Below are 22,771 nucleotides of genomic sequence, written 5' to 3'. Positions count from 1 at the left end.
CTCTTTCTACAACAAAATAGCAGTGCTCAAAGACTTGATCTGCTTATCGTAAAAAAGTGGATTATCAGAATGAAAACACTGGTCAGGAAAGAATATTCCAATGGCTTTTTTTTTTTTTTTTTTTTTGCCACATCACACACCATGGGGGATCTTAGTTCCCTGACTAGGGTTGGAACCTGTCCCCCTGCAGTGGAAGCTCGGATTCTTAACCACGGAACTGCCAGGGAAGTCCCTCTAATGGCATTTTCTTATAAATTCCCCAATTTCAACTATTTGGAAAAATTGTGGTCGTTCAGATTTCTGCCCTAAAAAGTGGGTTTATATATGCTCAGTTATTGCTCTTCCAGAAGAACATCTTTGTTGAATAGGAACACATCACTGTGTGCTCAAAAATGCAGAAATCAGAAAACAAAAAAAATTGTAGAAATTAGAACTTTATTATATTATAAACATTTCCAGAATATAAACTGATTTTGTATCAAGACTTCTTGAAACGTTTAAAACTGTATGTAACTTAAGCTTATTATAATGTATGTCATTTTCCACTTTCCAATCTAGAAAATATACTGCAAGTTAGATCTAGCGAAGGGAAAAAAAAAAATCAATCTAAACTGCTTCACAGATATATAAAAACACCCACCCCAAACTAAAAGCCAATCAAGAAATAGATTCTGTAAAGCCTATTAATCCTCCAATTTAAAATAAATGACCTCCCAAGGGAAAAATACTTCCACCATCATAGCAATTTGATGAATAAAAGCAGAGCCACCCTCATTAAGGGAAATTACATTACGCATAAGAAAAATGTAGTAATGATTTTAGAAGAGAAGAAAAGTAATTTCCATGTTGGAGAGCAAGTACATTAAATGTTTTCTGTTCACTTAGGCTCTGTACCTGTTCACATGAAAAGAGCGATATGAACGTGGACAACGTAAAACCAAGCTCCTCAACTATTTTTTCAGTTTAACCTCAGGAGAACCAATGCAAGAGCTTCAAAATCCAAGGATAGACTGGTCCCAAAGCATCTCCTCTTCTGTCCTTTCTTTCCCTTGTTCCTTTTTCTCTTTTCTATGCTTACGTTTCTCTTTCTTAGAGGCTACATCTCGGCTTTTTTTCTCCTTTTGGTTCTTAGGCTTTTCTGTACTGACTCTGACTGTTTCCGCCTCTGTTTTGTTTCTTTGGATGCTCTTGTGTTTGTCTAAATCTATTTCCTCATAAGCTTTCTTCCTCTTACGCTTGGGCCGCTCCTCTTCTGGCTTTTCCTGGCCTTCCTCTGGGTGCCTTTTTCTCTTCTGATGTATCTGTTTATAACTAGCTTGATGGGCACTGGTACTGTTTTCTAAGGAGAGGTGCCTGTAAACTCCAGATTCTACACTGTATGAGCTACAGTTATACTCTTGTTGACTAAAGTTCAGGGCTACTGGTTTTCCTGAGAAACAGTCCCTGGTGAATTGACAGTTGCTCAGGGAGTCTAGTCTCAGCCTGCTGTCATGAGCTGGTAGCCACAGAGGTAACTGCTTCTCCACTGCTTGTGAGATATTGCATGGTCTTCGGTAGGTCTGGATGGGTTCATAAGGGAGTCTTTGATCAAACATTCTACACCTGGGTCTAGAAACAACCTCTTCTTTGTATCCACAGGTTTCCAAATAATCCTCTCTCATCTTTCTGAAACAAGTCTTTGGCTCTAAGCCTCTGGCTTTCTGCACTTTGATATAATCTTCAAGTTCATCTTGAAAAGAGTCAGATGTCTTCTTTGAACGATTCATTAGGTTGACAAGGGATTCTCTGTAGAGAAGATGGGAGAAAATTCTTCTTACTATATTATTTTATGCTGAATATTTCCTTTACTCTTGAAAAGAGTCTCAAAAAACAAAATAAAGAAGCCCAAACAAATTAAAACTACTTTGGCATCAAAGTTAAACATCATGACATTAAATGCCAAAAAGGAGCATCAGAAAGGTCAAATACTGCCTAGGCCACTCACAAATAATTTTATCTTTCTCAGAAGTGGGATGAAGAGGGTAGAAAGGAGCTGACATATAGAATTCTTTTGTAGGGCTAAAAACGTAAGGAATTAGGGATACAACAACTTACATATCCATGGTGACTGTCCTGATCTGAATGTTCAAACAATTTCTAAAGTTCAGAATAGTCAATTTTTTGTATACTGTTGTCTAAGAAAAGAAATAAACCATAGAGAAGTAATTTGATCTTTAAAAATCTTCTGTTTACTCACACAAAATAAAATGAACACATATACTCACCTGACTAGAGTATTTTAAGACGTAATAATAAAAGGATGTTTGTAAAATGGTTTGGGAATGCTGGAAATTAGAAATTCAGCTATGAGACAAAACTAATCGTAGGTACAGGGCATGAGGAAAGACGAGGGACAAGAGTTCCGTATCTTCCGAACAGGGTCTTGGATTTCATTCCATTACTTCTGATTGGTGAAAAAAGCATTCTAGAATGCCTTCTGGTTTGTTCTCTTTTAAAGCACTGGTGGGAGGGGTAAGGAAGGAAATGGAGGTGACAGCTGAGAGGGGCTAGGATTTATATGTAGAGAAAAGTTTCAAAAGAAATTTAAATCAGATAATGCTAGTCTTTGTTTGCTTGTTTAAATTTCTTTTGGCAGGTGGGGGCAGTACAACTACTATTTCTCTTTCTCTCCCCCCACCTCAAATCCTGCGTTACAAATCTAGCAGAAAAGGTACTCACTATGAGATGATAATGCGCTAGATATTTTTGTGTTGTACTTTATTTCCAAAAATTAGGAGGCAGCGTAACCCATGTAGAATCACACATTTCTGTCCATTAACAGAACAAGTCTGAGAGCAAAATCTAGAGTCACTAGTGATCAGCTAGCTTTACTGGCAATTTGAGATTAAAAAGAAAATCTAAATGAAGCCTAATTTGATGAGCCAGAAAATTCAGCCCTTATTCTACTCAAACAGTATAAAAATTCTGACTAGAGCAAAATAATGTAACAAATAATTGATTAAATATGGGTAAAAAAATTTGAACAGACACTTCAGAAAAGAATATATACAAATGGACAATAAACAAATGAAAGATGCTCAGTGTCATTCGTCATCAAGTAAATGTCAATTAAAAGCACAAAAAGGTACTACTTCACACTCACTAGAAAGACTGAAATTAAAGAGACTGGTGAGGATGTGCAACAACTGGAATTCTCATACATTGCTGGTAGGGATGTAAAATGATACAACTACTTGGAAGACAGTCTGGTAGTTTCTGAGGAAGTTAAACATACACCTCACATACGATCCAGTTATTCCACTCCTAGATATTTATCCAAAAGAAAAGGAAGTATATGTCCACATAAAGACTTATACATGAATGTTCATAGCAGTGTTATTTGTAATAGCCCTGGAAAGGAAAAAAAAAAAAAACCCAAATATTGATCAACAGGTGAATGCATAAATCAAATAGTGGTATCTCTATAGAATGGAATCAATGATAAAAAGGAATAGGTTATTGATACACTTGAAATAGATGAATCTCAAAATCATCATGCTGAATGAAAGAAGCCTGACAAAAGAGTACATACTATATTATTCCGTATATATAAAGCTCTTGAAAATGGAAACTAACCTGTAGTAACACAGTGGTTGCTTGGGGATGAGGCAGGAAAAAGTAGGAGGGAGTGATTGTAAATGGCACTTTTGTGGGTATGGATATGTTTACTATCTTAATTGTGGTGATCATTTCATAGGTATATACACCTCTCAAGACCTATCAAATTGTATACCTGGAATACATACAGTTTACTGTATGTCAACTATACCTCAATAAAACTGTTAAAAGTCACTAATAAGATTAAAAAGATGTTGATAATTGTTAAAACTGGATGGTGGGTGCATGAGCGTTCATAATACTGCTTTCTCTCCTTATATGTTTAAATATGTTTTATAATAAAAAGATTTCACCTCATAGCCGCTAGGCTGGCTATAATCAAAAAGACAGAGAGGTGCCACTTGTTGAGACACAGATCAAGGAAGAGCCCCTGTAGCAATCATCTATCCTATAAGCTTATAGCCTCATCCACCAGAGGGCAGACAGCAGAAGCAAGAAAAACTATGATTCTGCAGCCTGCGGAAGGAAAATCACATTCACAGAAAGATAGACAAAATGAAAAGACAGAGGACATTGTACCAGATGAAGGAACAAGGTAAAACCCCAGAAAAACAACTAAATGAAGTGGAGATAGGCAACCTTCCAGAAAAAGAATTCAGAATAATGATAGTGAAGATGATCCAGGATCTTGGAAAAAGAATGGAGGCAAAGATTGAGAAGATGCAAGAAATGTTTAACAAAGACCTAGAAGAATTAAAGAACAAACACCTAGAAGAATTAAAGAACAAACAAACAGAGATGAACAATACAATAACTGAAATGAAAAATACACTAGAAGGAATCAATAGCAGAATAACTGAGGCAGAAGAACGGATAAGTGACCTACCTGGAAGACAGAATGGTGGAATTCACTGCCACGGAATAGAATAAAGAAAAAAGAATGCAAAGAAATGAAGACAGCCTAAGGGACCTCTGGGACAACATTAAACTCACCAACATTCGCATTATAGGGGTCCCAGAAGGAGAAGAGAGAGAGAAAGGACCCAAGAAAATATTTGAAGAGATTATAGTCAAAAACTTCCCTAACATGGGAAAGGAAACAGCCACCCAAGTCCAGGAAGCACAGAGAGTCCCAGGCAGGATAAACCCAAGAAGAAACACGCTGAGACACATAGTAATCAAATTGACAAAAATTAAAGACAAAGAAAAATTATTGAAAGCAACAAGGGAAAAATGACAAATAACATACAAGGGAACTCCCATAAGGTTAACAGCTGATTTCTCAGCAGAAACTCTACAAGCCAGAAGGAAGTGGCAAGATATACTTAAAGTGATGAAAGGGAAGAACCTACAACCAAGATTACTCTACCTGGCAAGGATCTCACTCAGATTTGATGGAGAAATCAAAAGCTTTACAGACAAGCAAAAGCTAAGAGAATTCAGCACCACCAAACCAGCTTACAACAAATGCTAAAGGAACTTCTCTAAGTGGGAAACACAAGAGAAGAAAATGACCTACAAAAACAAACCCAAAACAATTAAGAAAACGGTAATAGGAACATACATATCAATAATTACCTTAAATGTGAATGGATTAAATACTCCAACGAAAAGACACAGACTGGCTGAATGGATACAAAAACAAGACCCATATATATGCTGTCTACAAAAGACCCACTTCAGACCTAGGGACACATACAGACTGAAAGTGAGGGGATGGAAAAAGATATTCCATGCAAATGGAAATCAAAAGAAAGCTGGAGTAGCAATACTCATGTCATATAAAAGAGACTTTAAAATAAAGAATGTTACAAGACACAAGGAAGGACACTACATAATGATCAAGGCATCAATCCAAGAAGAAGATATAACAATTATAAATATATATAGACCCAACATAGGAGCACCTCAATACATAAGGCAACCACTAACAGCTATAAAAGAGGAAATTGACAGTAACACAATAATAATGGGGGACTTTAACCCCTCACTTACATCAATGGACAGATCATCCAAACAGAAAATTCATAAGGAAACACAAGCTTTAAATAACACAATAGACCAGATAGATTTAACTGATATTTATAGGACATTCCATCCAAAAACAGCAGATTACACTTTCTTCTCAAGTGCTCATAGATCATTCTCTAGGATAGATCACATCTTGGGTCACAAATCAAGCCTCAGTAAATTTAAGAAAATTGAAATCATATCAAGCATCTTTTCTGACCACAACGCTATGAGATTAGAAATCAATTACAGGGGAAAAAATGTAAAAAAAAAACACATGGAGGCTAAACAATACGTTACTAAATAACCAAGAGATCACTGAAGAAATCAAAGAGGAAATCAAAAAATACCTAGAGACAAATGACAATGAAAACATGACGATCCAAAACCTATGGGATGCAGCAAAAGCAGTTCTAAGAGGGAAGTTTATAGCAATATAAGCTTACCTCAAGAAACAATAAAAATCTCAAACAAACAATCTAAACTTACACCTAAAGGAACTAGAGAAAGAAGAACAAACAAAAACCGAAGTTAGTAGAAGGAAAGAAATCATAAAGATCAGAGCAGAAATAAATGAAATAGAAACAAAGAAAACAATAGCAAAGATCAATAAAACTAAAAGGTGGTTCTTTGAGAAGATAAACAAAATGATAAACCATTAGCCAGACTCATCAAGAAAAAGAGGGAGAGGACTCAAATCAATGAAATTAGAAATGAAAAAGGAGAAGTTACAACAAACACTGCAGAAATACAAAGCATCCTAAGAGACTACTACAAGCAACTCTATGCCAATAAAACGGACAACCTGGAAGAAATAGACACATCCTTGGAAAGGAATAGACACATAGGTATAACCTTCTAAAACTGACCAGGAAGAAATAGAAAATATGAACAGACCAATCACAAGTAATGAAATTGAACCTGTGATTAAAAATCTTCCAACAAACAAAAGTCCAGGACCAGATGGCTTCACAGGTGAAACTGTAGAGGAAGGAAAACTCCCAAATTCATTCTATAAGGCTACCATCACCCTGATACCAAAACCAGACAAAGATACTACAAAAAAAGAAAATTACAGACTAATATCACTGATGAATATAGATGCAAAAATCCTCAACAAAATACTAGCAAATGGAATCCAACAACACATTAAAAGGATCATACACCGTGATCAAGTGGGATTTATCCCAGGGATGCAAGAATTCTTCAATATATGCAAATCAATCCATGTGATACATCATATTAACAAATTGAAGAAGAAAAACCATACGATCATCTCAATAGATCAGAAAAAGCTTTTGACAAAAGTCAACACCCATTTATGATAAAAACTCTCCAGAGAGTGGGCATAGAGGGAACCTACCTCAACATAATACAGGCCATATATGACAAACCCACAGCAACATCATTCTCAATGGTGAAAAACTAAAAGCATTTCCTCTAAGATCAGAAACAAGACAAGGATGTCCACTCTCGCCACTATTATTCAACATAGCTTTGGAAGTCCTAGCCACGGCAATCAGAGAAGAAAAAGAAATAAAAGGAATACAAATTGCAAAAGAAGAAGTAAAACTGTCACTGCCTGCAGATGACATGACACTACACATAGAGCATCCTAAAGATGCCACCAGAAAACTACTAGAGCTAATCAATGAATTTGGTAAAGTTGCAGGATACAAAATTAATGCACAGAAATCTCTTGCATTCCTATACACTAACAACGAAAGATCAGAAAGAGAAATTAAGGAAACACTCCCATTTACCACTGAAACAAAAAGAATAAAATACCTAGGAATAAACCTTCCTAGGTAGACAAAAGGCCTGTATGCAGAAAAGTATAAGACACCGATGAAAGAAATTAAAGACGATACCAACAGATGGAGAGATATACCATGTTCTTGGATGGGAAGAATCAATATTGTGAAAATGACTATACTCCCAAAGCAATCTACAGGTTCAATGCAATCCCTATCAAATTACCAAAGGCACTTTTTACATAACTAGAACAAAAAATCTTAAAATTTGTATGGAGACACAAAAGATCCTGAATAGCTAAAGCAGTCTTGAGGGAAAAAAATGGAGCTGGAAGAATCAGACTCCCTGACTTCAGACTATACTACAAAGCTACAGTAATCAAGACAATATGGTACTGTCACAAAAACAGAAATATAGATCAATGGAACAAGATAGAAAGCCCAGAGATAAACCCACGCACCTATGGTCAACTAATCTATGACAAAGGAGGCAAGGATATACAATGGAGAAAAGACAGTCTCTTCAATAAGTGATGCTGGGAAAACTGGACAGCTAGTTACATGTAAAAGAATGAGATTAGAACACTCCCTAACACCATAAATAAAAATAAACTAAAAATGGATTAGAGACCTAAATGTAAGACCAGACACTATAAAACTCTTAGAGGAAAACATAGGAAGAACACTCTTTGACATAAATCACAGCAGGATCTTTTTTGATCCACCTCCTAGAGTAATGGAAATAAAAACAAAAATAAACAAATGGGACCTAATGAAACTTAAAAGCTTTTGCAAAGCAAAGGAAACTACAAACAAGATGAAAAGACAACCCTCAGAATGGGAGAAAATATTTGCCAACGAATCAACGGACAAAGGATTAATCTCCAAAATATATAAACAGCTCAATATTAAAAAACAAACAAACAACCCAATCCAAAAATGGGCAGAAGACCTAAATAGACATTTCTCCAAAGAAGACATACAGATGGCCAACAAACACATGAAAGGATGCTCAACATCACTAATTATTAGAGAAATGCAAATCAAAACCACAATGAGGTATCACCTCACACCAGTTAGAATGGGCATCATAAGAACATCTACAAACAACAAATGCTGGAGAGGGTGTGGAGAAAAGGGAACCCTCTTGCACTATTGGTGGGAATGCAAATTGATACAGCCACTATGGAGAACAGTATGGAGGTTCCTTAAAAAACTAAAAATAGGGCTTCCCTGGTGGCGCAGTGGTTGAGAGTCCACCTGCCGATGCAGGGGATACAGGTTCGTGCCCTGGTCTGGGAAGATCCCACATGCTGTGGAGCGGCTAGGCCCGTGAGCCATGGACGCTGAGCCTGTGCATACGGAGCCTGTTGCTCCGCAATGGGAGAGGCCACAACAGTGAGAGGTCCGCGTACCGCAAAAAAAAAAACAAACTAAAAATAGAATTACCATATGACCCAACAATCCCACTACTGGGCATATACCCACAGAAAACTGTAATTCAAAAAGACACATGCACCCCAATGTTCACTGCAGCACTATTTACAATAGCCACGTCATGGAAGCAACCTAAATGCCCATCGACAGACGAATGGATAAAGAAGATGTGGTATATATATACAATGGAGTACTACTCAGCCATAAAAAGGAACTAAATTGGGTCATTTGCAGAGACATGGATGGATCTAGAGACTGTCATACAGAGTGAAGTAAGTCAGAAAGAGAAAAACAAATATCACATATTAACGCATATATGTGGAACCTAGAAAAATGGTACAGATGAACCTGTTTTCAGGGCAGAAATAGAAACACAGATGTAGAGAACAAACGTATGGACACCAAGGGGGGGAAAGTGGTGGTGGGGTGGTGGTGTGATGAACTGGGAGATTGGGATTGACATATATACACTAATATGTATAAAATGGATAACTCATAAGAACCTGCTGTATAAAAAAAGACAAAAAAAGACATAATAATAAGTGTTGACGAAAAGGAGGAAAAACTGGAAACTTCATTCATTCTTGGTGCGAATATAAAATGTGCAGCTACTTTGGAAAACAGTTTGGCAGTTCCTCAAAGTGTCAAACATAGAGTTACCACGTAACCCCAGCAATTTCACTCTTAGGTTTCAACGCAAGAGGACTGAAAATCTATGTCCACACAAAAAGTTGTACAAAAATGTACACAGCAGCACTATTCCTAACAGCTAAAGGCAGAAATGACTCAGTGATCATCAACTGATGAATGGATAAATAAAATGTGGCAATTCACACAATGGAATATTATTCAGCAATAAAAAGGAATGAAATACTAATAAATAGTACAACGTGGATGAACCTTGAAGACATGCAGAGTGAAAGAATCCAATCCCAAAAGATCACAGATGGTGCAGAGTTCAATGAAGAGGTGAATGGAACCTTACCCTTATCAGGTTGAGAACTTGGTGGAGAAATTTGATCATATTCACCCATTAATTGCTTCAGTTTCTTAGCATGAACTTTCCCCAAATAGTGACACGGTGCAACAACTGAGCTAAAAACCATGATGCAGAGATTTAAAAATCTATTTTTTGTCCAATACTCCACTCCCATTTACCTGAAACCAAACACAATCTTGTTATAACAATTAAATAATTCAAAGTTTAGAATTACATCAACATAGATCAATCATCTGAAAATGCATAAAATGCATCTTCAATTTCTTATTTTGCTCCCTGTATATCTGAAAGTAAACCTAACTTTTTGAGTATGTATTTTACCCTTGAAAAATAAATAATATTGTTTATTTTAGAGAAAGCGATCCAAAGTTTACACCTCTGAATTTGAAGATAGCACTCATGAGTTTTAATATATCTGATCTGAATTAACACTTTTAAGAGTTTTGCTTGCTTTCAAGTCAAAGTACCAGCTTCAGTATAAAAAATACTAACAATTTAGAAGCCCTTTATTTTCAACCTACCTCATAATGTGAAATCCACTGCAATTCAAATTATGGCACTATTCCTTACAAGCCTTTTACAAAAGGTATCTGTAAAAAGTTCAGTCTTTGCTCATTCAACGTGGTATCTATGAATAAAATAAAGGGAGGTAAGACATTTAGGGTAATATTTTGAATCTTCAACTGAATATCATTTCATATACCATCTCAAACCTTAATTTCCTAAGTGCTTGCAAGGCTAACGTACTGGCTTTTTGCTTATTAGAATGACAATTTTAGTATAAAAACATCTAGTAAGCCTCTGATATTTACTATGGTAATACATTTTTTAGTCCAGAAAATACCATTCTGAAGGAGAAGTTATTAGGGCACCAGTAGAACTCTGGACTTTATGGAAATGAGCTGGGGCATCCAGCCTTAGTACTTCGTGTCTTACAGCAGACATGTTACTGACTTCTACTGACCTCTGTAATCGCTAAAATCCCAGAGGTAGCATCTCTCTCCCCACATTGGCTGTCTTCTCCCATCTGGTACTTAATGTAATTGACTAATTTCTCTAAATGCAGGACTTTACACTTCATCTTGTAATGGGTTTAGGCCACCTAAACCTCTGACGATCTTTAAAATTCAAATTGTTTTAATCTTGACATTTGCTACTTTTCCCACACATAGTTTTTATATGCATTCAGTCTATGTGTTCATCCATGTTACTGGTGAAAACTTTAAGTAGGAAGACAGTAAGATAATACCTATGGCATGCCACAAAGAATTCACCTCTTTCCTTCATCTAGGATTGATCTATTCATTCCCAATAAGAAAGACATTAAGAATTTCATAGAATCTGAGTTTATTCCAAAATTAAATTCAGCATCTTTATGTGAACACTCTATGCTTCTCCACTGCACTCCCCACCATCTTCCTTCTTATGAGTCTGATTATTCAAATCTATTTGTACTACATAAATGTCTTATTTTTCCATTTTATTAATATTTGAAAAATACATGACATGTCTTCCTAAATTGTAACTATTCTTTCTACAGCAATCGTTCTCAATCTCAATCATTTTGACCAAAGCATTCTATACAGTCAGACAAGTGAACTCCTATTGCCTGGAGGTCTAGGGAGTATACAGCCTAGAGATCAATCACAGAAAGATGTATTTCAAGTTTCATGATTAACCTTAAAAACTCATGAACTTCTTGAATTCTAGTCTTAAAACATCCATTTTATGTAAAAGTTTTAACTTAATCTTTAAATAAAATGTGCCATTTAAACTTCAAGTACCTCCTGGCACACTGCTGGATACCCCAAAATCTCACGGAAAACTGAGTGTCCTCACTGAAGAATATGATCCCACACATTCCTCTGATCTACCAGATGGTTCACAAAAGAAAATAAGGCATGGCATCACTTGTACTTTTAGTAAACCTGAAATTGCCTTTTATGGTCACTTCAAAGTATTACATTTACAAGTCACCTATTAATAATTTGTTCTGTAACACTTACCCAGCATTGCCCTTACCATGTACCAGGTACTATTTCAGCACTTAAGAATAGTAACTAATTTTATCCTCCTAAGAAGCCTATGGGCTAAGTACTGTTATGATTCATAGTTAATAGATGAGGAAACTGAGGCATAGAAAAGTTGAGGAACATGTCTGTGATTGCAGTTAATAAATGACAGGAGCAGTCTGGCTCCAGAATCTGTTATTAACTGATATGCTTGGCTGCCTTTCGAAATGATGTAAAATTTCTCCACGTCTGGAATCCACTTCCCCGCTTTTACAAAACCTGAAATATTTTCTGATCTCCAGGGCTTTACACAGCTCTCCATTAAAAAAAAATGAAAAGTTAGCCACAAAATGGTGGAACGCATTCTTATTTCATACATCAGACAAAGGACTTATATCTAGAATAAATAAAGAACTCTATGACTCAATAATAAGACAAACTCAGTTAAAATGGGCAAACAATTTGAACAGACATTTCAGAAAAAATATATAAACAGCCAAGTAAATGAGAATTAAAACCAGAAGATAATACTACACCATCATCAGAAGGACTAAATTAAAAGGACTGAAAATACCAAGTGTTGGTAAGGACGCTGAACAACTGGAACTCCCATACACTACTAGTTAGAATTGAAAATGGTACAACTTTACAATCTGAAAATTTCTTTAAAAGTTAAATACCTACTATATGATCCGGTCATTTCACTCATATGTATTTGCCCAAGAGAACTGAAAACATATGTCCATGCAAAGACCTGTACATGAATATTCACAGCAGCTTTATTTGTAATAGCCCAAAACTGAAACAACCCTAATGTCTATCAACAAGGGAATGGGTAAACAAAATGTGGTATATCCATACAACAGAATTATCCAGCTGTAAAAATGAACGAAATAGCAAGACATACAACATGGATGAATCACAAAATCATCATGTTGAGTAAGACACAAGAGTACCTACTATGAGTCTACTTATAAAAAGTTCTAGAAATGCAAACTAATCTATAGTGATAGAAAGCAGATTAGTGGTTGCCAGGGACAGGGGTGGAGGGAGGGATGGACTGTAAAGGGGCAGGAGGAAACTGCTGGGGTTGGTGGAAACATTCGGCATTTTGTTTATGAAGGTGGTTTCATGGGAGTATACACCTGTCAAAAACTCATTGAACTGTACACTTTAAATAAGTGTCGTTTATTGTAAGTATACCTCAGTAAAGTGTACGAGAGGACCTTAAAGATCTATAATGAATGTTTTGAAAAAAAAATTCTACCTTAATTTGTTAAACTGGAGTTTTAAGTGTTGGCTTTGTTTCTAGAAAGATCACCCACCTAACAAAGCTCGAGTCACCTATGCAGAACTACTGGTTGTCATACTATGTTAATTATCTCACTGCTTCTAGGAGCCAGACATAGGGACTCTGGAGTCAGTTCTGGCATTTGTTATTTATATGACCTTGGTCAAGTTTCTCAACCTCTAACACAGGATATAACATACACCTCAGAGTTGCTGTGTGTCTTAAGGAAATCAGTAAATGTGAAGTGCTTAGAAGAGTGCATGGCACATAGTGAGTGCTGTACAGCTGAGCTGTTTTTATTGCTATTCAGGATTTCATCTACTTAACTGATAGAATGAAATGTTTTTCCAACCAATTATTCTAGTAACTACAGAAAGTAGAAAAGGTTATGGGTAAACAGGTCAGGAGTGCCTGACAGGAGTACCTATCTATTCTTTGTATTTCAAGCTAACTCATGTTTCAGAGGGACTTTGTTTTTTTGGTTTTTTTTTTTTTAATGAAAGCTGATAGTTCAACTTGATCCTTACTATCTTTTCTGATTGCTCTGATTTTAAACCAACTCTTTATAAAGATTTCAGTTTACGTCCTGTGTTAATGTCTGCTACATACAATGTCTAAAAGAATATGGAGTGTCAAGCAGAAACACGCAGGCTATTTACAAGCTGGTATTAGGTCTCAAGCAAGAAATAGTTTGTCTCTTCTGAAACTAACCTGGAGTATTTTTTCAGTTGTACCTTCTAAAATTTTTGGAAAAAATCTAGCAAAATTCTGAAAACTTGACATTCCTATTTGTACACCACAAGCCTAGTTATAGACCAACACTCACAATGCCATTTACTTCCAGGAAAGATATCATAGTGGAAAGAGAAAGAAAATGGAATCTTTTATTTTGGAGAAATGAAACTATGCACGTTGTTATTCAATTGCTGTACAAGGTTTGGTCTTTTTTATTTCAATATTAGTAGCTAAAGCCATTGCAAAAGCTAAAGTAGTAAAAACACTGCACGTGAACTACTGAGTTAAATATGAAACATATGAAGAGTATGAATTACTCGTAATTCAAAACTGTCTAAAAAATGCTTCATATCTTAATAAAATACTAAGAACCACTCCACTTTTCCTAATTCTAGACCTGTCAGAGAGAATTTGTTACATTCCAACCACCCTTTTAGAAATAGCAAAACCTGAATTTAACTTTTGCATTGTATGAAATGTTTTTAATATGCCTCAATAGGTTTAATAGGTTGAACGAGCAAATCAACTCAATTTGAGTGAAAAATTTACTAAAATTTTTCACGCCCACAGCACATTATTTGATTTGTGTTGTGACATGGTATTAAAACATAGTACAGCATAAAGGTTTTAAAAATATTTATTAAATATCTTTAATCACTTAAGAAAAAAATGTTTGAGCAAAATTAGGAATGTTAATTTGCTGAGTTTTAGGTGTAATTAGGTTCCCTTTAATAAATTCTTCCTCTTTAATAAATATACCAAATTAATGGCATGGTCCTATACTTTTAAACTTAGTTCACTAAGAAGCATTAAAAGACAATTTTCCCCACTATTTGCATCTTCTTTCTCTCAGCAATGTTATCTAGCATTCACTGTACTTTGTTAAAGTTATCCAAAAGTATTTTGGTTTTTGATGCAATAGTAAATAGTATTTTTTAAAAAATCTCAATGTCTAATTGCTTGTTGCTAACATTTAGAAATACTATTGGATTTGTATATTGACCTTGTATTTCGTGTCCATTATGATAAACTCACTTCTTATTCTAGTAGCATTTCCCAAAATTCCTTGGGGTTTTCTACATAGATGATCATAGCACCTGCAGATAAAGACAGTGTGATTTCTTCCTCTCCTATCTGTAAACGTTTTTCTTTTTCTTGTCTGACTATACTGGTTAGGGCCGCTAGTACAATACTGAAAAGAAGTGGTAAGGATGGATATCCTTGCCTTGTTCCTGGCTCTTGAGATTTGCAATCTTTTAATACCATTATAATCTTAGGAAAGACTAAGTAGGACACAGCACTAAGTTTTAGGAGACTAGGTAACTGATTCTGTTATCTTAACCAAAGTATGCTGGGACTTCCCTGGTGGTCCAGTGGTTAGGACTCTGCGCTTCCACTGCAGGGGGCACAGGTTCGATCCCTGGTTGGGGAACTAATAAGATTCTGCATGTCGAGTGGTGCGGCCAAAAACAAAAAAAACCCCAAAGGAACCATTAACCAAAGTATGCTGTTTTATTTCTTTTTGTTTTGACTTTGAGGGTCAAATCCCATTTAAGAAGTTTTGAGAGATGCAGCGTGTACCTGTTAGCATCATGAATATTCTTAACTGTGTTAGTTATTAACCTTGCCTTTTCAGGAAATGAGATTAGTATGTGACCTACGAGTTTGCCAAGCTCTAGCTATTTTACACTAATACTACAACCATAAAAGTAACTGAGGATTTACTATGGCATATTTCCAATGACAAAATACAAAGAAATTAACAAAATCATTAATTACAGGCACTAGTTACATGCTTAACATAAAATATGTCTTAACTTAAACTAAACCTTTGAACATCAATAATTATATGTAATCTATGGCTAGCTAGCTCAAGGCTCTTGCTTGTGAAATTAGTTTTACTTGGACCCATGGCAGACATCCTATGTCAGAATGCCACCAAATACATGCCAGTCCTCCTAAAAGATCAGTAAACGTGAATGGGTCTGTGAATGCTCTTGTCCTAACACACAGTACCTGGTCCATAGTAGGAGCTCTAACTGTTTTCTGAATAACTGTAAGAAGGGCTGTTAGCTAGATTTTCTGTCAGTTGACTCGAATCTCTGCTTACTGTCAAGAAAACAAAGGAACATTTTTGGCAATTGCTATGTAAATGGATTTATGATTCAATAAGAATTCAGAAATGTTCTTCATTCTTAAAATGAGTCTAATTTTTTTCCTAAAAAGCAGATAAGCAAGAACTGTTTGCTGTGGTTTTGTTTTTACTGATTTCTTAGGAATATTATTACTCAGTAGAACTTTTTTTTTTTTTTTTTTTGTGGTACGCGGGCCCCTCACTGTTGTGGCCTCTCTCGCTGCGGAGCACAGGCTCCGGACGCGCAGGCCCAGCGGCCATGGCTCACGGGCCCAGCCGCTCCGCGGCATGTGGGATCCTCCGGGACGGGGGCACGAAGCCGTGTCCCCTGCATCGGCAGGCGGACTCTCAACCACTGCGCCACCAGGGAAGCCCCTCAATAACATTTTTAACTATCAAAAATATCTGAGAAACTTGACTGAATGAATTACAAAGTGTCCTGGAAAATCTTTCCCTTGACCATAAATGCAATGCATATTTCTTTTCATATAAGTCTGGTCATGTGGTATTTCTTTGGGTTTTTGTGATTGAGTTTAATTTCTCAATTTCCTATTTATAATCTTACACCGTCTATATATTCCCTGATTGCTAATTTTTAATCCTTACTGAGCTTTGTTTATTATCAAGCCCAATACAGAGGAGCTCCTTATAAGAGTGTTACAGCTATAGGTGAAAATGGATCTGCAGTTTTAATAGTATCAGGATCTTGAAAGTGAGAGTGGAATTTTAATAACTGGAAGCATGCCAATTCTTTGATACCTTTTGGAGGAATCTCCTAATATAGTCTTTTAAGAAAAAAAAAGATACTGGCCAAGTACTAAGCAAATTTTTTTTTCTCTTCTTGTTCATGTACTATTATATTGGCAATTACGTTAGGCTTTTATAAATATCTAAACTAAAAATACCTTGGGTCCTACTCCTACTAGTGTTTTAAACAGCATATCAAATATTTACGTGTTAAGAAGCAGTTAACTGAAAAGTTAATAGGATATTTACTCAAAGCGACAAGAGGTAATTTTTAGATAACAAGTTGTATTTTGTTTTTCAAATCCTAGTGGTCTCAAGCATAACTCAACAGACTTCATTAGTCTTTGAATGTCATTTGATGGCCATTAGAGGTCAAAGTTTCACGTTTTATGAATTGCTGTTCTAGTACACAGCCAGGCCATGGAAAGAATACCAGTATGGAGCAGCAAAATCAGTTCACAGTTTTAGAGCTGTCAAGGAGCTCAGTTTAGTTAGTGCAGACTTCCTCAACCTCGACACTACTGACGTTTTCAGTAGGATAATCCTTTGTTGTTTGTGTTGCTGGCCTGTGCATTTTAGGTTGTTTGCGGCATCTCTGGCCTATACCAAGTAGATGCCAGTAGCACCTGTAATCAACAAGCCCTTTCTTGTCCAGTGGCAAAAACCAAGGGGAAAAAAAAAAAGGCTCCAAACACTGTTAAATGTCCTCTGAGGAGGGGGTGGGGCAAAAGCACCCCTGATTTGAGAACCACTCAGTTGGGCTAGTCCAACTCCCCTCCCCACAGATGACAAAACTCAAGTCCAGGAAGTTTGGGACTTAGGGTCATACAGCTAGTTAAGAAATTAGCATTAGAACTTAACAGTCAAGACTCCTATTCCAGTATTCTCATACCACCTTGAAGCAGTATAGAAAAGTAACTGCTAGCATCGTGTGAACTGATTTAAAGTGTTTAGTAATTGCACATATTCAAAGTCATTGCAAAAAACCAAGTCTGGCAGAAAGCTGTATTTTTTTTTTTTTTTTTTTGTAAGAAACTGTTTCCAAATCTTCCTGTGATGTGGCCATGGGAGCTAAAATGAATTGTAGTCTTGACACATATAAACTGCTCAGGCTTACTTGTTAGTGAAAGGCAGGAAATCTGGTACGAAAGCAGAAAATTCAAGAGATTTTATTTTTTAATATCCTAACAATCATACTAACCCAGGTTGATTGAAGACACTAAATCTAGTCTTCCAAAGGTTGTCTTCACTAAGGGACTTAATGGAACATCATTTGGTTGCAATGAAATTCTAACTTCCATTTTTAGTGAATGGAATTTATATAAAGTTCTTACAAAATGTTTTAGGAAATTTATAATACTTTACTGTTTGCCATTCCTCCAAGTGAAAGGTATAAAAGATTACCGAATACCACACAAAAATAGAGTATATTGTGGAAGAGGATGAAAATAAAAATTATTTTAATGAAGTTACTATATTTACTGTTGTCCCTCAGGAAAAAAGAAATTAAATTATCCAACAATGTTCTGGCTTCCACCATCTTTCTCTCTGGAGACAAAAAGCAACATAAGGCAACACTGCAAATACTAGAAATTAATTATGAAGATGGCGTAACGTTTTACTAGATCTTCTGCAGTGGGATCAAGCTCCACCGTCTAAAATCCTTTCGAAAACTTCCTTAAAGCCTAAACTCAGGGTTTGGAACCAGCAGTTTGTTTGCAGGTATACAATAATTGTAGAAACTCAAACATCTCTTAGATTGAGATGATCAAGAAATAGCTTTATGTGTTAGGGAAAATGTGCTGGTGAAAACTCTAGGCAGATATACTCCTTCCAAACTTCTGCACAAAGGCTTGACCAAACTTTAACTTGGCCTCCAGCAGCCTGTGGCTACGGCCCTCGGATGAACCAGCCCCATTTTGAGCTCAGATCTGGAAAAAGTTGGGGCTGACAAAAGACATTTACTGTTTGTTCTAGCCAACACCTGATGACAGGTCCCTGGCCGCTCTTTAGTACTTAACTAAAAAGGGATTACGATTGTGAACCCTTGCTCTGTCCCTCTGAGATGTATGTGTGTACCTCCTACAACTTAGGAGTGTCTTTCTCAAGGATCTGGAAGCCATTCCTTTGCAGTGTAATCATCAGGAAGGACAGGGCCTCTGTCTCCCAGTCCCTGTGGGAAAACAGAATCCTCACTTCCGTAACTGCCAGCGAACTGACACAGCTCGCCTGATGCAAGGACACTACCCAACCCTTTGTAATTCTGCACGTCCCTGCCTCTACTTGAGCTCCACCTTGCCCCATTCCTACATTTTCTCTTTAAACCCCCCCGGACACCTCTGCGCAAATCGGAATGGAGCTCAACTCTTTTCCTACTGTCAGTAGTTGCTGAATAAAAGCTGTTTTCGCCGCCCCGATGTCCTGCTTTATTAGCTTTGACGCGGGCAGGTACATATTAAAACTCAGACCACTGTCAAGATAGGGCTGTAAATCTTAGAGGCTTGTTTTACACGGCGTAATCCTCAAAAACCCGGGCAAACTCTACAAAGTGATCCCTCAAAAGCCTCACCCCCTTCTCTCCTCTAGGGCCCGGCACCTTCAAGCTCGCGTGTTTACTTCCTACTCTCCCCGAACTCCGAACTCCACTTCTCCCCACGTGTGAGTGAGGTCGCTACTTTCCAGGATGTTGATTTCACCCTGCGCAGGTCTACGCCCTTCCACGTCTGGAGCCTTTTCTCTCCTCGTCTCTGTCCCCTCGATCTCTGAGTGTCCTCATCACCCCCTTCCCTCTCCCTGACGCTTCAGATCCACGGCCTCGGCCTGGTCGCCTCTCTCCCGCTCCAACCTCAGCTTCCCCGGCAGCGATCCGTGTGGGGGCCCCGGCGCCCGTTTCCGGGCGTGGCGGGTGGAGAGGGGAGCGTACTCTCCGGGCCCGCCCGGCCTCTCCCGGGCCGTGGGGTCGAGGGGCTGAACGCCTGGGCCGCCCCCGCTGCCGGGGCGGGAACTCACCTTCTCTGAGGCAGGGGCGGCCGTCTACAACTACTGTCCCCCTCCCCGCCAACACCGCCGGCCGGTGGGTAGGCCGAGGTGGAGTAGGCGGAGAGGCAGGGACAACCGCTGCCTCCGCAGCCGAGCTAGCGGGGTGGGGGCAAGAGGCGGAGACCTGACTTCCGGAGGGGAAGTCGCCGCCACCACCAGCGGCTAACTGGACGGCACCGCCCCCATGGCGGCGAGGCGCGCTACTGCGCTTGCCCAGCAGCCCCGCTCCCAGAAAGCCCCGTTTAGCCCCGCCTTCCTGTTTACCCCGCCCCCTTCGTCCGCTACTTCCGGGGCTCGGTTCTAACCTGGCTCGCGCCTCCTGTTCTTCGGCTGCTCCGGGTCTCTCCGTTGGAAGGAAGGAAACGCTCGTGGGGCAGCTGACCTTGGGAGAGTGAATTTCAAACCACTAAGAAAAACAGTCAGGAAATCTAGGGATTCTACCTCCAAAATATCTGAAAAATATATGGTTTCCTGTTTTATCTGTTTTTCTTTTCTTTGTTAGAACCTTTAATACACAGAGTAGACTGAGCAAAATCCTTGGTTATAATACGTTGTCATCATTGCTCCATAAGTGACGTTTTTCTCTCTCCTTCTGGCTCCCTCAGTATATGCGTGTATATATACACACACACACATTCATCCTTTCGTTCCCTGTCTCCCAAAGAAATCATTACCATGGTTTGTAGTCATCATTTCCTTTCATATGTATATACGTATCTTTAAAATATACATATTTATTTATTTTGGCTGCGCAGGGTCTTAGTTGCAGCACGCGAGATCTTTTCGTTGGGGCATGCATGCGGATCTAGTTCCTCCACCAGAAATCGAACCCGGGTCCCCTGCCTTGGGAGCATGGAGTCTTACCCACTGGACGACCAGGGGAATCCCCGTATGTATATACCTTTATCATATATATGTGTGATGAAAAAAAGTTTAGATTGTTTCTGAATCTCATAAGATTTATGTCTTTCTCTAGAAGTATTCAGGAACTTGTTTCACTGGACACTTTGAGGTTCATCCAGGCTGCTGCATATAGGTGTTATTTATTCATCTAATTGCTGTACCAAATTCCACCCATTTTCCTGTTGATGGGCGTGTCCCTGGGTGCACTGTGCAAAAGTTTCTCTTGGGTATGCTCTCCTTTCCTGTCACACTACTGTTGACCAATTTCAGGTTCTTATCATCTTTTGTTAGTGCCATGGCAACAGCTGCCTAACTTATCCTTCCTCTTATTTCCCCCCTCCAATCTACTCTCCATACTGCCGAAGGGTTCCATCTGGACGTCATCCTGGCTCCTCGTATTCTGGTGGAGAAAGTCAAACATGACTGCTATTCCTGGACCTCTGTGCGCCTGCCTGATATCATTATCTTCCTACTGTTCTCACCTCCCCACCCTGCATTCACTTGACGATTCAGCAACATTAAACCTTTATTTATTCCCCTAAATGCCAAGCTACTGCATAACTCAGTTTATTGTATCTTCTACTTCTTCCTGAAACACCCTCTCCCTACTTCCTAAAGAACTCTTCCTCCCCTTAGGAGTAAATACTATCATGAATTCAGTATTTCTCATTCTCATGCCTTTTAAAAAAATTTTATTTATTTTTATTTATGTATTAGTTTTGTCTGTGTTGGGTCTTCGCTGCTGTGCGCAGGCTTTCTCTAGTTGTGGCGAGCGGGGCTACTCTTCATCGCGGTGCGCGGGCTTCTCTTGCTGCGGAGCACAGGCTCTAGAGCGCTTGGGCTTCAGTAGATGTGGCATGTGGGCTCAGTAGTTGTGGCTCATGGACTCTAGAGCGCAGGCTCAGTAGTTGTGCCACACGGGCTTAGTTGCTCTGCGGCATGTGGGATCTTCCCTGAGCAGGGCTTGAACCCGTGTCCCCTGCATTGGCAGGTGGATTCTTAACCACTGTGCCACCAGGGAAGCCCATGCCTTTCTTTATATGTGTATTTTTACTACATACGTATTTATCCCTAACTAACATGAAGTATTGCTTTACATGATTTAAAACTTTATATAAATGTTATTATGCCTGCTGTTTATTCCCCTACAGTTTGCTTTTTTCACTCACCATTGTTTTTTGTTTTTTGTTTTTGTGTTTTTTTGCGGTACGCGGGCCTCTCACTGTGTGGCCTCTCCCGTTGCGGAGCACAGGCTCCGGACGCGCAGGCTCAGCGGCCATGGCTCACGGGCCTAGCCGCTCAGTGGCATGTGGGTTCTTCCCGGACCGGGGCACGAACCCATGTCCCCTGCATCGGCAGGTGGACTCTCAACCACCAGGGAAGCCCCTCACCATTGTTTTTTGATGTTAACCTCTGCTGAGATGTGAGGTTCTAATTCATTCCCTTTCACATCTCTATAACATCCATTGAATGAATGCACATGAGCTATCCGTTCTCCTTTCATAAGACTATGAGCTTATTTCCCATTTTTGCTTTTACAGACAGTGCTGCTTTAACCTTCTTGGGCAGTCTCCTTGTGTACACACCTGAGAGTTTCTCTGGCATTTATACTTAGGAGATGCTGCTGCTTTTTAACTAGGAGGGCTCAATAATACCCACCTCAAAGGGTGCTGTGAAAACCTATGAGGTGGTGCAAATAAAGCACAATTTCAAGCATTCAAACATGAATTCTTGCTGTTAGACTATCTCTCAAATGTATATGAAAAGCTGGGACATAAAGGGTGATAGTCTGGTGCCAGAATGATAAAGAAGTGTAATACATGTGCTTCTGTAGCTCCCAGAATACCTAGCTGATTGTAATTTTCTGCCCATGTCATGCTGTTTCTTCACCTCCACATCTCTGCTCCTGCTGCTGTGTCCTTGGGCTTGAAATGGTCTCCTCCAGTTCTGGTTCTCCCCCTCCGCACTTATCCCTGTCTGCTACTTCTCTGAAGCCTTCCCTGATTCCTCAGGCTGCCTTAAGTACCCTTTCCCCTTTGCCTCCTACATCTCTCTCACCATCTTTATATGCTTTTCCATAATCCTCTCTAAATGGTCAATGTCTTAGATACA

General features: G+C 38.5%; 2 protein-coding genes across 8 annotated transcripts in view; one reads left to right on the top strand and one right to left on the bottom strand.

Moving 5' to 3' along the window:
- Positions 1-418: 418 nt before the first annotated feature.
- On the bottom strand, positions 419-19,904 carry KRCC1 (lysine rich coiled-coil 1). Of its 7 annotated transcripts, none has more exons than XM_067704442.1 (5): positions 19,727-19,902; positions 14,840-14,933; positions 10,320-10,426; positions 9,784-9,956; positions 419-1,785 (listed from the first exon to the last, which is right to left on the bottom strand). In XM_067704442.1, the coding sequence occupies exon 5, from the start codon at positions 1,764-1,766 to the stop codon at positions 993-995; it is 774 nt and encodes a 257-aa protein (XP_067560543.1). In that variant the 5' UTR covers positions 1,767-1,785; positions 9,784-9,956; positions 10,320-10,426; positions 14,840-14,933; positions 19,727-19,902; the 3' UTR covers positions 419-992. The 7 variants fall into 7 exon arrangements, with proteins under 7 accessions (XP_067560543.1, XP_067560544.1, XP_067560540.1 ...); XM_067704443.1 differs by having other exon boundaries at positions 14,872-14,933; XM_067704439.1 differs by lacking the exon at positions 9,784-9,956 and having other exon boundaries at positions 19,727-19,904.
- Positions 19,905-20,041: 137 nt separating this feature from the next.
- The window catches only part of SMYD1 (SET and MYND domain containing 1), a 51,050-nt gene continuing 48,320 nt past the window's right edge, over positions 20,042-22,771 (top strand). The window contains exons 1-2 of the mRNA XM_067704436.1: positions 20,042-20,174; positions 20,512-20,645. The gene's annotated coding sequence lies outside the window, so the exon portion shown is untranslated. The remainder of the gene's footprint in view (positions 20,175-20,511; positions 20,646-22,771) is intronic.

This window comes from Pseudorca crassidens, chromosome 14 (genome assembly GCF_039906515.1).
Source record: "Pseudorca crassidens isolate mPseCra1 chromosome 14, mPseCra1.hap1, whole genome shotgun sequence".
In the NCBI taxonomy this organism is placed as follows: domain Eukaryota; kingdom Metazoa; phylum Chordata; class Mammalia; order Artiodactyla; family Delphinidae; genus Pseudorca; species Pseudorca crassidens.
This window is presented reverse-complemented; position numbering and strand designations above follow the sequence as displayed.